The 18,402-nt window shown below is 36.7% G+C and overlaps 1 protein-coding gene and 1 non-coding gene across 3 annotated transcripts in view; both read right to left on the reverse strand.

The window, feature by feature from the left end:
* Positions 1 to 1,522: 1,522 nt before the first annotated feature.
* Positions 1,523 to 18,402, reverse strand: part of flr (actin-interacting protein 1 flr) — a 49,778-nt gene continuing 32,898 nt past the window's right edge. The window contains exons 13-15 of one of the 2 annotated variants that reach the window (XM_083134951.1): positions 10,123 to 10,273; positions 6,081 to 6,190; positions 1,523 to 2,851 (exon numbers count right to left, since the gene is read on the reverse strand). In XM_083134951.1, coding sequence (XP_082991077.1) covers positions 6,081 to 6,190; positions 10,123 to 10,273 — 261 coding nt within the window. In that variant the 3' untranslated portion in view covers positions 1,523 to 2,851. Of the gene's footprint in view, positions 2,907 to 6,080; positions 6,191 to 10,122; positions 10,274 to 18,402 lie in introns of both variants that reach the window. The other variant, XM_083134944.1, reaches the window with a different exon arrangement.
* TRNAI-AAU (transfer RNA isoleucine (anticodon AAU)) lies at positions 13,881 to 13,951 on the reverse strand. Its single transcript has one exon. It is a non-coding gene; the product is annotated as a tRNA-Ile (tRNA).

The following is an 18,402-nucleotide window of genomic DNA, read 5'->3' on the forward strand; positions in this document are numbered from 1 at the left end:
ATGGGCATATTTTGGGGGCCAAAAGAGGTGTGCGTGTTAAAAATAGTGAATAAAATCCCAAATTTGATTTGAAAACTATACTTATTACACAAAATCAACATTTCCTATCTAATAACACATATATATAGTTATCTGGTTGTAAAATTTATTTCTGTGTAGAGCAGTTTTTTCTCTTACATTTTTAGAGCAGAATTAATAAATTTTCCATGATTTTGTATAATTCACATTTTAATTCAGACTTCAGAAAGTGTTTTATTGGTAAATATGTAGACTCTAAATTTCATGTTTAAGAGCTTATTTGGCATTTTCCAATTCATTTCACATTTTATGACAAAAATGGTAGGAAAACCCACCTCACACCTTTAAAAAAAAAGTAAAAAAATTAAGATTGCCGCATGTTCTCTCATATTTCATGTATCCGTTAAACAAAATGTGCATGCCTTAATATAGCGGTTCTCACATTTTTCACTCAAAGACTAGGCCCAACATTTTTTTCTATGCCCTTCAGAGCAAAATTGTATTTTTATAGCCCTTGAGAATTCTGGAATTATGTTTCGGAGAAGTATTAGTTTTAGGTAACACCATATGTACACTTTTAGTATTTCTGATGTTCTAGACATCTAGTACATTATTTCATAATATCGTATCAAACAAAATGCTCTTACAACTGCATGGTAAGTTTTGTAAAAGAAAAGTATTTCAATTACAGAACTGAAAGTGACTAGTGCACTTTTTTTCTTGTTTCTCATAGTGGAACCCCCATTTTACATTTTTCTACATTATACGTATAATCATGATGTTCCCAACACAGCAAAATGTTATAAAATTTTCCTGCATTTTAAGCTTTTTTCAGTTTGGTCCCCTGACAAACGTAAAATCTAGGTTCCACTGTGTTTACATTTCTTAATAGCACAGTCTAGAGCTATTCTTCCAGCAGCACTATGTTCCTCCTTCCAAGAGTGTGTATCACTCTTCTGTTGTAGAGTAAGTTTTCTGGTCTTATGGTTTTGAAGGGCCTGGCACTAGCTCTGAAATATCTGTAGTGGAAGAAGTTTCCTTTTGGGGTAGTCTTGAACCACAGATCCATAGCAATGTTCAACTCCACCACAAACATGCGGATTTACGATACGACACTTGTCCTGAATCAATTAAAGCCAAATGAACTGAAGAGACGGTAGAGTAAATGTCATGGTGCAAACATGTCTTTTAAGTTCCAACATCATCAGGGAAATGCAGCTTTGCAGCAGTTTATTATTTCAGAGGCAGTATCACTGCACTTAAAAAATGCCACAGCGATCTCACTTTTGACAGCAATACGATAGGTCGCACTTTCTTCTGCCTGCTAAGTTGCCACAGGGATTTGGGATGCTTGAAATTAGTCATTGGAGCACCTTTGTAACTTTGGTTAGTGTTCTCACTTTGGTGCAACAGATCCTGTTTTTAATCACTGATGGAAACCACTAAAAAAAATAGTGTTGAACCATTATTGTAAGGATTCGTGAACAGTGAAAAACAGTAAGCGTTTCTGTAATCATGCCATTTATTAGCACACACAAACAATACATTTACATCTCCAAATTAATGGAACAGCTCAATAGTTATTGCATAGAATATTAAATTATAAATAAAATTATATATATTTTTTTCAAAATACAGAGAGAGAACATTTAACATATATATACATATAAAAAAATCCTGACTCTCACTTCTACATTATCTTTAGAGAACTGGGATTGCTACAAGTCACCAAAGTACAAAATAGCTTATCTTTCTTGTAGAAAAATTCATGACTCTTTTCTCCACTGTGGAGAAATGTTTCAATAAATACCACCAGTATTCCCAAATACTACATACATTTCAATGCTAGCCATTTACCTAATAATAATATGCATCTGGTAAATGCAAATTATAATGCAGGAACAAATATGACATGGGAAAATAGTTAATGTGCCTATATTTCAATAACTGATCTCAATAATATTTTATATAGTAACTAATGCAAGAGATACTAAATTATTTTAATATTTATACTCAAAAGTAGCATACACTTACAATACATACCTAGAATGATGTATGAAGTCATGAATATACTGCAACGAGCAACAGTCATTCAGAATAAAGAATAATGATGATTTGAATAAAAATTACTGATCTACTGAAATGAGAAACAGCCCTGGGAAATATATAAAGTTTTTAGACATTTTTAATATCACAGCTCGGGAATTAATACAATAAAACCTATGGAGACTGGTTGCTTGCTTTGGATAGCAAACTAACTTGAAGATAATCTGTGTCTAGTAATTTCTACCTACCTACAAAATAGACAAGCGATTTGTGGCTTTCTTGTTAATTTCTGGAGGGATCCACACATTGTATTATTTTTCCGTTATGTCACAGTATCACATTCTACCATTCCAATGACAACACACATATGTATATGCACAAAAAAACATACAAGATTGACTCACGACAAATTATTTACCACTCAGTACCATCCCACAATTCCAAGCCTATATGATTAGTAATAACTGGTTTTTCAACAAACCCACAAAATCAATGATCGCCAGAAGGTAAAAAGCATAAATGTGATGGGGAAAATCTACACTACCCTATTGATAATTCAATCACTTATATGAGCTGATAATTTACCAACACATGATGAGAATCGACCGATATTGTTTGATTAGCAATAGAATATTTGTTTCAAAAGGCACAGCACATAGGTACCCACGTCCGAACTGTTGCACTTGCAGTTTATAATGGAAAACTCTGGGATACGTCAATTTGGCATCATAAAACCTACATCTTCAAATCTTCTGCAGGTGTGTGAAGTTCAGTGCTTGCAGTTACCCTGCAACCAATTATTCCCAAAGTCAATTTTCAGTTCTACTATCTTAGCACCAAATCTGCAAAGATTATAAGAAATCCAAATGATTTTATTAAATTATTTATGCCACAACATCCAATGTAAATATTCAAGGGGCATAGCGAAAGAAATAAGCAACAATTTTTCATGAAACGATTGCTTTTCTTTTAAAGAAAACCATAAAAGAAAAACATACTACATCATAATGTACAGACTTTACTTTTCAACAAAGTCTCCATTTCTTTGCATGCATTTTCCCCACCTTTCTGGAAGCTTGAAAATACCCTTATGATAGAACTCTGTTCCAGCTGCTCGCAGACACTGACACACTGCTTTCCTGCTGCATGTTCTCCGTAGTCTGGTAGCACTGTTATTCACAAAACCGAACAGATGATATAGATAGATAGGAGGAGGGTGTAATGTTGGGACTGTAGGGAAAGCGAGGCAGAAGTTCCCGCCCAATTTTCCTCCTGGTGAGCTGAGCAGTGCTTTTCTTTCCAGGATGTTTATCCCGCAATGCATGACGGACCTTGTGAGTGTTTGGATATAATGGCGAGCATTTATGGTTACCCCAGGTTTAAGAAATTTAACCAGAATGCACCCCTCTGCATCCCAGAAGACAGTGCCCATAACTTTGCCAGAAGACGTCACTGTCTTTGCTTGCTTTCTATCCGGTGAAATGCAATGGTGCCATGCCATGTCCTGCCCAGGCCCGTACTCAGGATTTTTTGAGGAAGGGGCCAGATCCGATAATATGGAACAATGAGAAGATCTGAAATGCTGTTGGATTGATTGAATTAGGTTATTTTACGTCGCTTTCTTCCACTTTTGGCTAATCGCGACAAAGAGGATGAGTGATGATATGATAAAATTAATGAAGGGATATTTACAAAGAATACCCATGGCCAGGCCAGCATTCAAACACGGGACCCCTGAAGTTGTAGCACATTGTGCTAATCACTGTGCCACGTTGGTTGGTGAAATGGTCTTGGAGAATTAGATGAGACCACCAATGCTATGGTAGTATTGCAGCTAAAGTTAATCATATAAGTGCAATATTATAGTCTATAAGAAGAGTATCAAAGTTTTCAAATGTCTTTTAATTTTCTTATACCAACTGAAAGAACAGCGATGATATACCTGCTGCAAAATTAGTTTGGTATTGAGAGCTGAAGGAACTCACATCACGGTGTTGCCATATCGTGCAGCATAGCACGGTACGCAGTGCAGCCGTTTGACGCTGTGTCGAGGAAAACGTGTTATGAAAAGGAACAACAATGATGAAATGTGTTATTATTTTTCGAGAAAAATGGAATAACAATGATGACAACAATGATGAATGCGTTATTGTTTTCTCTCTTCATTTCCATCTCCATTAAAACATGGACGAATTAACGAAACAAGCATTGTTTACAGGTTACCTTTTCAATCTATTCTGAAAATATTGAATACATACACTTGCAATAACCATTTCTTTCCGAAGTCGCCGTTAAAGTCTGTCCATCTTTCAATTAGACCGCAACTGAATTACACAAAGTCCAGTTGGTGGGGTGTCTGACTTTCACACGGGAGACCCACGGTGGTTTGTGCAAAGTAATGTTAAGTATTTCTGACCAATCTACAATTGATTGCACATTCTTCCATTTTGTTACAGAGTGCTTGAAGTGGAAAATGTTGACTGGTCAGATGTCTGGTTGAGCCTTGGGGTTAGATGGAAGGTTGTTTCTATAGTTTAACATGGTGACAGTGACGCAGCTGGGAGGATACCATCCCCCCTCTCACTTCAAGCACTGGTCTTACAAATTAGGAAAAGTGCAGTTTCTTTTTCAAAGGCAAAACCTATTGCAGTCACCCAGTTACATTACATACATTAGTTAAGGAAGTGAATAAACATTTCTTTGTTCATATAACATTTGCAATCTTAAATCAGATATCTGTATCAGTTAATTTTTTATCACTACTATTTCAACATCGGCAAAAACATTTTATGTTGTAATATGGATGGATAAATATGAATGCATAAATAAAATACACATATTACATTGTATGGAATCCCTAAAACCTTTGAAACCACTGCACATATTGTATTATTATTGTGTTCATCATAAAAACTGTTTAAAACATTGTGGTATGTTTATAAATGATCATGCATCCAAGTAGTCAGACACACACACTTCTTTCTTTAAAATAAAATGATGTTAGTTTCAATCCTACCTATAAAAAGGATCCAGTATGGTGTATACAGTGGCCAAATTGGAAATAAATTACTGCCGGTATGCTCGTATGCACAGATCTGTCTTTTAATACAATCTTTTTTGTGTGTGATTTCTTAAAAAATGCATTGATTCTCATTCTCTCTTTTTTATCACCACAAATTCTGCTCCTATTTGTGCCATGCATGCATGAATTGACAGGTACTTATGTTTTTAGCACCTTGAAGTTCAACTTCAGTTGTATCACGTATTTTGGAAGGTGTCAGTCTTAGCCACAAATCTAAACTTATTTTTCACTTATGGCACTGACACGCAAAATGAATATGTCATACAAGTCAACTCTTGACAAACAGTTAATGATATAATTGTAATTCTCCTGTGCAAACAGCGAAGTTTATTGTCAGCACTTGTTGCATTTCTCATGATGTATGATCCACAAGGAGCACTCCAATGTGGACCGGTAAGGTGGGGGAAGAGTGCAGTGTTGTATGGTACAACTCAAATGTGAAAGAAAGAAAAAGAGAGAGAGAGAAATGAGCAAGTACATTGTTGGCCATTGTGTAGCTACCTGTGCGATCAGCTCCACTAAATAAGTGCAATTTTAAAAATTTACTGCCGGTATGCATTTGGGCATCTTCATTTATTATCGGTATGACATACTGGTTCATACCGGCCCAATTCAATCACTGGGTGTATATATAAAAAGGTACCTGAATTAAATACAGACATATTTCTATAATTTATTCCATAACTCTTAATCTATGTCAATATCCTATTTTGTTGCTTTTTGTCTAAAAAAAAAGAGGAATAATAGTATCTCATTCCATTAATACACACACCCTGTAATACTGTAATTATAAGTAACTCATAAGCCCACATCTATATGTAAATCATAGAAGCTACAGACTTTTAGACCTTTGATATATTAACAGAAAACTACAGGAAATATCAAGATTTCACTAGTAGGCTTCCGCGTATACTTTTAATCAATTTTACTTTACCTAGACAGTTGTTATGTTCCATATTTTAGTGTTGCAATCTTGTCCAACAGATACCAAAGTTGTATTATCCAACCAGACTAGCCTTGTAATTTGGCTCTGAGGATGGGCATCTGTAAAAAGAAGCAAATAAACAGGAAACTTCGATATAGTAATTCCGTTCAGAAGTATTCTTCAAAACAGGTTAATTATTTGAGTAGCACTTCCACAAGTTAATACTACAATAATTACTGATTGCAATCAATCCATTCAAAGATTAATATCCATTTCTAAATTACAATTCAGATTATAAAGATCTTAAGATTAATTAGCATGTACTTCTAATGTCATCACCTTGTAATAAAGGGGTCCTGGGTTTCATACTCCATGGAAGCATGTAGTGGCCCAGTCCCATTTAGCATATCTGTGCATAAAGTGAACTTTAAACAAAAAATTAATTAGTATGGACCTCTGAATTCCCCCAATTTTTTGGGTATTGTATCTACTCTTCCTTACACAAATAAATATTAACTTATAAGAAACAACTGCACACAATAATTTATGGTGCACCGGAGATACATGTAGTGAAAGTTATGTGCTCCTCAATCAGATGAAATCCGGGTCCCTGATTCAATCCATGGTTGAGCTACAATTTGCATAACTTTTTCACAAGTTGCCCTCCTGTTTTTAATTTCAAATGTATTTATTCACAGAAAAGATGCATTATAATTCATATTCATTAAAAGTAAGCATTATGACATTATACAAGCCTATAAACCAGAGTTGGAGAGGATGTCTTGTTTATATCAAGACAATTTTCTACTGGACATACAAAATAGTGATTTATTATTGTAAAAGAACAAGAAAAGTATGCTCTGATTAGTGAAAGCTTTAAAGTAAAAAAGTGAGCATTTTCTACATTAAGAAATACATGGAAGTTGAATCACATTTATTAATGACATCTTTAATAACCTTTATCTAATTACGGAGAAACTTAGTACTCACGTTTTCCACAAAGCTGTTTTAGTTTGCTGTTAGGTGCACTGTCACTGTCTGTATGCACACCAGTGGCGTGCGGTGATAAATCAGGCAGGAGAACAGGTCACCTGCACTTGCCCCCCCCACATGGGTGTGTTAACATAATACAATAGATAAAGTAAAATTCAACCCTTATTGAAATGAACCAAATAAATATAGGATCCATATACTGTATTACAAATTATTAGAAGTGACAAACATGAGGCATGTTAAAATTATATGACAATAAGAATAATTTTAAAGCCAATGTGATATAATATAAAGAAAACATTAAAAATAAACTTGTTGATGCGCAACAAAGAAAAATTTGATATATTTTTTTTCTCTGATCACTCGAAAATTTATGTTTTGTCGGAGCCTGTTTCATCTCTTTATTCGTAGATTAAGTTGACGTTTTTTCATAGAGTTGAGTATTCTTGTAATTCAAATGTCCTCAATGCAATAATGGTACACAGATGGCTGAGTTTTTCATGACGTTCGCTACATTAGTAGAAGTTGTTAATGTGACAAATCCCGACCTGTTCCAGACTCCCTTCTCAGGATTAAACAAGGACAACAATATTATTTGCCAGTGGAAAAATATCCAGTTAATGATTTTACAGAGTTGTAGTAACTCGTTTGAAAATGCCTTGTGTATGATTTTGTTTTAGTTTTTAATTCAGTTAGGATGTGTGTTGGTTTGTTGTATTTTCTGCAAAGTTCAATGAACTAAAGGCTTTCATCCTCAGCCGGTCGATCATACAACACTCGCAACATTCACTTTCTTGTCCTGCTGCTTGTGCGCCTTGAAACTTTGGTCTTGGTTGGTGGAACAGGTGGATGTGAGCTGTTCCCTCGGAAGCTATTTCCCAGCGTTTAGCCAAGGCATTTAGCAGACGCTTAGACTGTAGAAGATTTTTCCAGTTCGTTAGGAATGTCAGACGCAAGTTCTCAACGAGATTAGGAAGTTATAGACTTTCTACACTCAAAAGTATCACTTATGACGCGATTAAACTTAAGCACATAGCAAAAACTGGAAGAAAAGCGAATCCGCAATATCTCTCTGAGGGAATAGCTAGTGTGTTCAGCTTCCATGGTGCTGTGGGGATAGTTTACCTTTGTGCGTGGTCGGAAATACTCAGCGTCAGACAGTGAGAACCATGATGCGTTGGGGGTAGGTGACGTAAACAAACGTCCAGCCACGGTGAAAGATTTTCTTCAACGTTACTTTTGGAAACGTTGATTTCAGGAGAAAGAAGTGTTGTTATTATGTTAATATAAATAATTTAAATAGCTCAAAAGCACGATAAGTAGTAGAAGGGAACAAACTGTTCCCTCTGTTCCATGGAGGGACCGCCACTGATGCACACCATGCATGGATTCCCCTACTACAGCAATTGAGGCAGGGGAATGGTAGATGACAAGGGTGCAGGCAGACAGGTGACAACAGTGCAATTAGCGACAATCGAGGAACAAAAAAACAACAGAAGGGTCCAAAGCAATAGTACGAGGGTAATTTCAAAAGTAAGGTCTCCAATTTTTTTTAAATACAAAGAAACGTTTATTGTCAATAATGTTTACATCATTTTAAAGCTTGAACATTTATCTATTTTTGTACATAATCTCCATTTCGGTCGATGCATTTTTGTAAGCGCTGCGGCAGTTTTTGTATGCCCATGTCATACCAGCTCACCGCCATGTCGTTGAGGAAGCGTTAAACCTCATCCTTCATCTCGTCATCATTGCTGAAGCTTGTTCCGGCAAAATGTTCTTTCAAGTTTGGAAACAGGTGATAGTCACTGGGTGCCAAGCCTAGACTATAGGGTGGGTGGGTGATGACGTTCCATCCAAACTGTTGCAGGAGAGTGGCGGTTTGACGGGCGACGTGGGGGCGAGCATTGTCGTGGAGAATGCTTATGCCCTTGCTCAACATTCCTCTTCTCTGGTTCTGAATCGCCCGTCTGAGTTTTTTCAGTGTCTCACAATAACTGTCAGCGTTTACTGTGGTCCCAGAAGCCATGAAGTCGACCAACAATACCCCCTTTCGATAACAAAACACAGTTGCTATGACTTTACTGGCAGACTGTGTTTGTTGTTTGGTCTCGGGTGTGAAGTGGAATGCCCAGGTTTCGTCATCTGTTGCAATCCTTTAAGTCTGCATAGCAGCGAAGAAATCTGCGGGAAGAGTCAACTCGTTGCCATTTGCATTCTTCAGTGAGCATTCGCGGGACCCATTGTGCGCACACCTTCCGATATTGCAACTTTTCCGCCAAAATCCTATGAATGGTGCTTCGAGAAACCTCGGGAACCAACATAAAGAGATCATCCATGGTTTGCTCAACCTTCGTGACTGTCTCGTCAGAAATTGATGGTCTCCAACTTCTTTCTTCATTCAGGAATTTCAGTACGACCAGCTGCAAACTCCCTACACCACTTGCGAACATTTTTGACATCCATGCATGACTCGCCATACACTTCCGTCAATTGGCGATGAATTTCAATTGGTTTAACACCTTTTGCGTTCAAAAACCAAATAACTGCGCGAACTTCGCACTTTCCGGTAGCACCAAGCGGGAGCTCAATTACAAACGGCTGCCAAGCCAAGACTGAGCGTCTCAGCGAGGTGCAGGCAGGTTTGTTTGGGAGTGGGGGAAGCAACCAACACAACAGTGTTGCCAACTGCCAAATCAAGTTTCTTTGAATGGGAGACCTTACTTTTGAGATTACCCTCGTACAACAAGTTACAATGAGAATGGTAGCCAAAAAATTAATGGAACAAACTAAAAACAGCTTCGCAGAAAATGTGAATACTAAGATTCTCTGTATTTATTTATTACCGTGTATCATTTCCCAAAATATGAACCTTTATCTATGTAGTAATTGGACAACTGCAACATGAGGAGAAATCAATTACCTAGAATTGCAGTTCTCTTTTTTCCAAAACTTACATACATTTTGGCAAAATATAAATAAATGTGCACCTTTTGCAAAACTATAACTCACCCCTTTTCATAGTAAAACATGCATTCAATGACAAAAATACACTTACTTTTGATAATAGTATGTTTTGCAGGCTGCTGAACACTCCATATTATAATAGTTGTATCTAAGCTGCCACTTGCGACGCTCAGCGAGTCTGGTGACCATGCGACTGTGTTCACTCTGGCATTATGGAAGCCCCACTCTTTATTGTGAGCAAGCTACAATGAAAATAAATTATTATTATATTTATTATCAGGTGAAAAGAAATATGTACAGGATGCTAAACTAAAATGAATGCTCAATTGGATAGAAGGTACTAGACTTAATTTTAGGTGCAGTCTAATACTAAGTGCTGCAAGTTACAAATAATTGTGTAAATTTTGAAATACACAGCTTAAAAATGCATTAACCACTAAAAAGTTTATGCAGTGAAACCCCGACCTTGTTCCCCGGTTTTACATTTTACTGCATTATGCAAGGTGCATTCAATAAATAACCAGAAAAGCAGTATAAAAAATCTGAAATAAGACCGTGATTGTTGTTTGATATTTTGTGAAGGCATCTGTAAACTATTCATGGCTGGGGCTGGCATACCTGCCTCGCACACAGGATGCTGGGAAACAGTTACACAATATGGCGGCAACCCTTACAGGAGTGCTCCAAGATGCAGCAGCGAAGTGTCGTGAGATTTTTGTTGAGTGGAGGCGTGAAACCAATAGAAATTCATCGCCGCATGACAGTTCAGTATGGTGACAACTGTATGAGTCGATCACAAGTATACAAGTGGGCTGAGAAGTTCAAACAGGGCATATAACCAGTGTTGAAGATTCTCCGCGTCCAGGTCATTCTGTCACTGCAGTCACAGAAAGCAACACTGTTCAAGTGGAGGACTTGATACGGGACAACCGGTGTATTACTATCAGATGATAGCATAATGTAAACAGTACCACCTACTTCAACCTTTTGCGCGAAAAACGAACCAGCCATTCTGCAGAGACGACGTGGTTTGGTGTCCAATGGTGTGCTTATGCTCCATGACAATGTGAGTCCACCCAATGCCAGTGACACATTGTCTACCATCGAGGACCTAAAGTTTGAGTGTTTACCCCACACTCCATATCTGCCCGTTCTCGCACCTTCTGATTTACATACCTTTGGCCCCACTGAAAGATGGACTAAGTGGATCGAGGTTCCAGAATGACGACGAAGTCCCGTGCATGCGTAGAAAAGATTTTTTTCCTGTGGAATCAGTGCCCTTATCAAGCACTGGCATAGGTGCATTGAACTAGGGGGGGGAGGGGGGAAGGGGGCTATGTTGAAACATAGTATTGTAGTTCTACTGGTGCTTGTAATAAATATTTGTTACAACATATTTCCGGTTATATGAGGGCTAGTCAAAAAAGAGTGGGAATGAATATTTTTTATATCACACAGTGAACATGCAGCGGTGAAACAAATTTGCACGAGAAGAATGTGTCTCATGGAATCAACATAAAATTGCAAGCACATTATGTGCATGCATCTGGCAACACTGCACAAACAAAACATGAATCGTCAGAAGTCGGTTTGTGAGGAGCAGTACGACGCAGCTTTCAAATTTTGCGTCCGTCTGCACAAATCCGCCATGGAAGCATACAAAATGTTGCAACAGGCATACGGCGAAGATATCCTTGAACAATCAACCGTATTTCGGTGGTTCAAACAGTTAAAGGAGGGCCGTGTTTCGCCTTCATGGTGTGGTGCTATGCACAGGAGAGCACTTTTTTTTTTTTTTTTTTTTAAATGCAAGGGCTGGACCCTGCAATGTGTCGTGTATGTAATACTATTTTAAGTGTTTGGCATATTCATGAATGTTTTTAGCTTTTTGAGAAGAGCGGGTCTTTTACACTGTTTCTGAGAAAGTCTTTAAGACTATCCTTACTTTCTTTAATGTGTTGTGTATGTCCTGTGCAGGCCCCTTTCCAATTCTGCACTTTTAATTTTTATCAAGGGGATCTTTACACACCTTTTTTTAACATCAAGGAAAGGGTTTTAGATAAGGGGATTTTTCGTTGAATACTTAGAAGGCTGAAAAATTGCCATATTCATTCATTCTAGTAAGGTCACAACATGCAATGAAGTGAATTTTTTTTCTATTCACTGATATAGAAACAAAGAATAACTGAAATCTACATCATCATAAGCAGCATGATAGAACAGTAATTGTTTTTATAGTGACCATGTAAATCGTTATTTTTAATAAAGAAAATCAAAATGCTCTCTCTCTCTCTGTGGGGGGGGGGGGGGAGGAGGAGGGAGCTCTAAAATATTGGACAGTAGTATGCTCTATATAATCAATGGTACCTGCATCTCAAAATATACGACTGGTTTCTAACGCAGCATACGCCAGACACCAAAGGAATGTTACAGTACTTGTATTAGGTTAGTCAAAAAGTAAATGCAATGTTTTTCTTTTCTTCCGTAGGTTGGCTGTACAGCTTTCTGCGCTCGCAAGCCGATAGATAGTATCGTTGTCTTCGCCTGTGGTAAGTTACAGTGTCATCACTTGAGTTCGCTCTGCAGTGGTGCCAAGTAAACATGGCTGCGCCACTGTCCGCGTGCACCACAAAAGAACAGCGTTCTGTAATCCGTTTTTTGTGGTCTGAAGGTGACATAGAAGTCCATAGAAGACTTTCAGCACAAAACGGTGACAATGTTTTACAGCTGTGAAGTGTTTACCAGTGGATTGAAAAGTTCAAAAGCGGTCTAACAAGTGTGAAGGATGAGGAAAGAGCATGTTGTCCAGCCACATCCACTACTGATGACAACATTGAGCAAGTCCGTGAGCTGGTTCTGAATAACCGACGAGTGACTGTTGATAAAGTGGCAAACTGTATGCACATTAGTCATGGTTCTGCATATGAAATTATCAATAACAGGCTCAACTTTCATAAAGTCTGTGCGAGATGGCTCCCTAAAGAACTCACTGACGAGAACAAGCAAAATCGTGTGAGAATCTGTCAGCAATTATTGAGCAGACATGCTAACGAAGGTGAAACCTTTTTGAAACGAATCATCACTGGAGATGAAACATGGATCCATCACTTCGAACCTGAGAGCAAACGCCAGAGCATGGAATGGAAACACCCTGAATCTCCAGTGAAAAAAAAAAGTCAAGTGTCAACACTCTGCAGGAAAAGTGATGCTCACACTTTTTTGGGACTCAGAAGAGGTAATTATGGAACATTATGTGGAAAAGGGGACAACAATGAACAGTGAACGATACAGTGATATGCGTTTAAACAAGTTGAAGCCTGCAATTCGAAGCAAACGACGAGGTCGATTGTCGGAAGGCATTCTTTCATTGCATGACAACGCACGTCCCCATACCGCTGCCAACACCGCTCAAACTCTTCAGAATCTGGGCTTCGAGGTGTTAGAGCATCCTGCATAAAGTCCCGATCTCTCCCCGTCAGATTACCATCTGTTCGGTCCACTTAATGATGCTTTAAGAGGCCGTCGATTCGACACAGATCAACAGGTGAAGGAAGAGGTGCATACGTGGTTTGCTGCTCAACTGAAAACCTTTTTTTCTCAGGGTATCAGAAAGCTTGTGGAATGTTGGACCAAGTGTATTGAAGTGCAGGGGGACAACGTTGGAAAATTATATCATTGTAAGTTTTCTATTGTTGCTGTGAAAAATAAAAAAAAAAATGATTGCATTTACTTTTTGACTGACCTAATAATAGTCAGTTTTTAGAAGTAAATTTAGAAGCAGCATATTTATTATTGAAGATTAGGCACACACAGGAGACGTACTACGTAGAAATTTTCAGCGAAAAATGCAGGCTCGACCAGGACTCAAACCTGGGTCTCTGGCATATTGTGCCATTGCTCTACCACTGAGCTACCGAGCCGACCTGGCCTTGCCTGTGTCTTCTGTGTTTCAAAGGCAACAGATCCCATTGCGGTAGTACTGGCCGAGACGATTCAACGCAAGTAAAACAGCGATAGCAAAAAATCATGCGAGGCCAAGCTGGCTCGGTAGCTCAGTGGTAGAGATGCCACAAACCCGAGATCAAGGCATGCTCGAGCCTGCATTTTTCGCTAAAAATTTCTACGTAGTATATTTATTGCTTTCTGAATCTATTTGCATTTTTATACACTCTCCTCTAAACCACAATTTATTGATTTGCACATAAAGAAAACTTTTTACTTTCTTTTAACAACAAATGCTTGTTCTTACATAAACATGTTTTCCTGCAACTAGTTATTAAAGTTAAAAAATAATCATGCCATACTTCCCCCTTGTCGCTCACCATTCAACATGCACTGTATCCCAACAGAATTACACAAATTCATGCTGGTCCATACTTAGCACACTTTGGAAACTTGGTTTGAAAGCAACATGTAACATACTAAAAATCAGGTTAGTACTTACTTTCTATTCACCATCCACCAAAGCACAAGGTAAGCCAAAGAGAAAAAGGTCTCAATTAGTAATCAAGTCTTCTACAGTAACAAAAACATGAACAATACAAACAATCCATCAAAATCCACATACATTAGTCATTCATAAGGCAATCACACCTGATTAAAGATAAGACCATCATGCAAGACCAAAAACCATTAGTGTGAACATTCAGTTCATGTATTAAAGGTAACCAAATCAAAATGGGAGTTGGTAACACTTCCACAGCATAAAAGCTGTACAGCGGATAATTAATTGTAGTGCACCTAGTAGGAGAGTTAATTTTGCACCAAGTAACTTTTATGGGAAAGAAAAATGCAGCTGAAGGACACATGCACCATGTGCACAATATTTCAAATAAAAAATATGCATTCTACACTGATTTCAAATAAAAATAATTCTACACTGCATGTTTTTACAAAATCCAATGCATCGCCATCATTATATTAGAAACAAGCAATTAAAAAAATATGACCCTCCTAATAATTTGAATATACTCTAATTACGTAAATTTGCTTTTGACATAGTCAAAACAAAGCCACTTAAATTTATGTAGCAAGAATCATCAATCTTTTCATTTCGCATTGAAGATTCTAAAATATTAAAAAAAATTATACAAAAAAAATGAAGATACTGAATTAGGGATGGACTGATACAGATAAAGTACAGATATAAAATTTACCGATACTGATAACTGATATTCTACTGATCTCATATAAAATTTCAATTGGTCCTTGAAGAACCTGTGCTGGTGGTCCATTCTATATTACTAGTAACAGATCTCTCTTCAATGCTATAGATGGGAGGCAAACAAATCAGAATGTGGGTTGGTAACACTTCTACAGCATAAAAGCCAACTGTACAAAGGAAACTTAGTTGTAGAATGCCCAGTAGGTGAGTGAATCTTGAATTGAGTATACAAGATCAAAGCACTTAATACATTGTCAAAGTCCGAAACTAAGTGCTAGTGGTCCATTAATAGAAACCGATCTTTCTTCACTCCTATAGGCAAGATTTTTAGTACCTAAAGTTTAAATGAAAAATATGAGTTTATAAATGCACTTGTTAATCATGCTTGTCAATTTTGTTACATTTAAAAATTAATCTGCAATTAAGACAAAATGTATCCACACTAGACAAAATGTATCCACACTAGACAAAATGTATCCACACTAACATGAGTGAAAAGCGAAAGCTTTAACCCTTCAAGATAGGATTTAAATATCCTGTCCGCTGTACCCCGGGCAGTATATAATTTGCCTATTTTAATGTTTTCTTCCAATGCATATGTTGGAGTTGAGCTAACATTGGTACCGATATCAGAAAATATTTGATCTAATGCCACACTACACTTTGTGAAGATTACTTGCCCTGGAAATTTGCATATGCAAAATTCAAAGCTGTGTGAGAAAAATTGGTTTTTGTGACTACATAATGTGCATTTTAATCAAAAACAATGAATATGCTGACCAAAGCAGTATTTATTTCGGTAAAAAAAAACACTTAACACGTGATGTTTCAACTCTATATCACGGTCTTCCTCAGACCTTTTAGATTGAAGAGTTTGAGGAAGATCCTGATATAGGGTTAAACGTCATGTGTTAAGTGTTTCTTTCACTGAAATAAAAACTGCTTTTGTCAGCATATGCCCTTGATTTAATTTATTAATTAATACCAGATTGGATTAAAATAACTAATTCTTGCACTGGAGTGGCCTTCCTACAAGTAACAGCATAAATAGTAACTATGCAATATTGCACTTGTATAGGTTTTCCAATAAGAATGATATGATTTTACAATGAAATAAAATATAAACTATTTCAGATACAACCTAACTTTTTATATAATTTTGAAGCATAGTTTATTACATTATGTTTTGAATAACACATCATTTAAGTGTCCACCTCGACTTCGTGCACACGAGTGAATTTGATGAACCCAATTTTCAATGACTTTGTGCAATAACTCGGGCCTAATGTCATGAACTCAGAGTTCGATGTTCAATCTTAATGCATCAAGGGTTCATGGTCTGTTTGCATAGACTATGGATTTCAAATAACCCACAAAAAGCAATCTAAAGGAGATAACCCAAGCCTTTTCGCAAAGTATGCCAAGTTGTCGTTCTTCTAAGCCCTAATTCTTGAGCACAATGAGGAATCGATAAATTTGGAACCTCTTACAGCAGCAATGTTCTTGCATTTCGACCTCTTGTTGGTATTTTTGCACCATGAAGAGTAAAATCCTTTTCAAATGTTTCAATGATTCGACGAATGGCAAGCACAGAAGGGTGATTATGTGGACCATAGTTTTCGCAAAGTGCACGTTGAGTATTCACAAAAGAACGTCTATTTTGAAAAAAAAAAAATTGGATAATAACCACACGCGTGTATTTAGCCATGATGAATTGTCACATTATACTAAACACAAATGACAACTAGTGACAGTTATAACATTTGAAGCATAGTTGCCAATTCATTTCAAAATCATATCATTCTTATTGGACCATTCTACCATATCGTTGCAGATTTTAAAATTTGGATAGCAACAGTGCAAAAATTTATAATGGAATGTTTATTATTTTGATTCAATGATACAGAAAACAAACATGAGAAAAACAGACTGTACTAATTTCTTTTTTTTAAAAAAGTAAGGACTTTTATTTAACTGATCTTTAATTATTCAGGGTGGCCACTCTAGGACCATGATAAAATTCAAGCATAATTCCCGGTTTTCAAGACGAACTTTCCAAAATTCAAGTGTACAAGCAGATGTTTTCTCCATTACCGCCTCTCACCACCCACACAAACAAATATATTAACAATATGAACGGTCTGTGTTATTGCAATGTGTCCAAAATTCTAATTTAATTCAATTAAAGGGTATAAACATTTAAAATATTCCATTTAAGGTGCCATTTCACACACTCAGAATTGAAATATATCTACAAGCACAAGTCACAAATGATACAGGATCGTACGAATCCATGAAAAATTGTTAATTGCGTAAGAATTTCAAACTCAAATTTACCTAATCAACCTCAAGATATCTTATCTTCCGTTTGTCAGATGTTCTGCAAGGGACAATAAGAAATTAAAATAATTGAAAGAATTCTGTGTTATTCTCCAAGCAGCCTTATTTTCCTTCCTCGATAAAATTAAAAACTAAACTGTGAAAAAATTGCCTCAGGGCATTTATAAATTTGTACAAATTCAATGGGATTTGGATTAATAAGAGTTTCAATTTTTCACCTCTACGGAGAAAAATTCAAGCAGAATTCCCAGAACAAGTAATTCACGCAGAATTCCCAGTGAGTAGCCACCCTGTTATTAGAAAAAAAAAATAGAACTGGATTTGAAAATTCAGTGCCAGGTGAACATTTTTAGATGCCATTGCGACTGGGAACCCTGTATTTTTTCTAAACCTGATACAGACTATTCAATGTTACTGCAAATAATAATCACTATTTCTGATAACAGGCACTTATACATTAACATAACTGTTACCCAAAATACCTACATATTTCAAAAGAATTATTTATTATATTTCATTCCTCATGAATGTTACAAGTCTACTTTTTACATCTCTTTGATGTTTATTTTTTTACTACAGTACACTGGTGCCGTATGTTATGCTGTTCAACAATTTACAGATTGAAGAAAACCTCTTCATTATTCATCACAAGGAAAGCTTCAAGAATAGTTTATATATTGTTGTTAGGATTTTTTTTATAAGCAGCTGAATACAATTTCATTTTTGATTTTTCCTCTTACTCAACAATTTTGTGTGTGGTTGTTTTAAGAATTTTGTATGATTTATATTTTTACAATCTTAAAAGCAACTGCAAAAGTGGCTGATTCAAGTTTTTGTATACACCAGCAAGGAATAGGTTATTTGTAA

The sequence above is a fragment of the Lepisma saccharinum genome, chromosome 1 (genome assembly GCF_977018435.1).
Source record: "Lepisma saccharinum chromosome 1, izLepSacc3.1, whole genome shotgun sequence".
In the NCBI taxonomy this organism is placed as follows: domain Eukaryota; kingdom Metazoa; phylum Arthropoda; class Insecta; order Zygentoma; family Lepismatidae; genus Lepisma; species Lepisma saccharinum.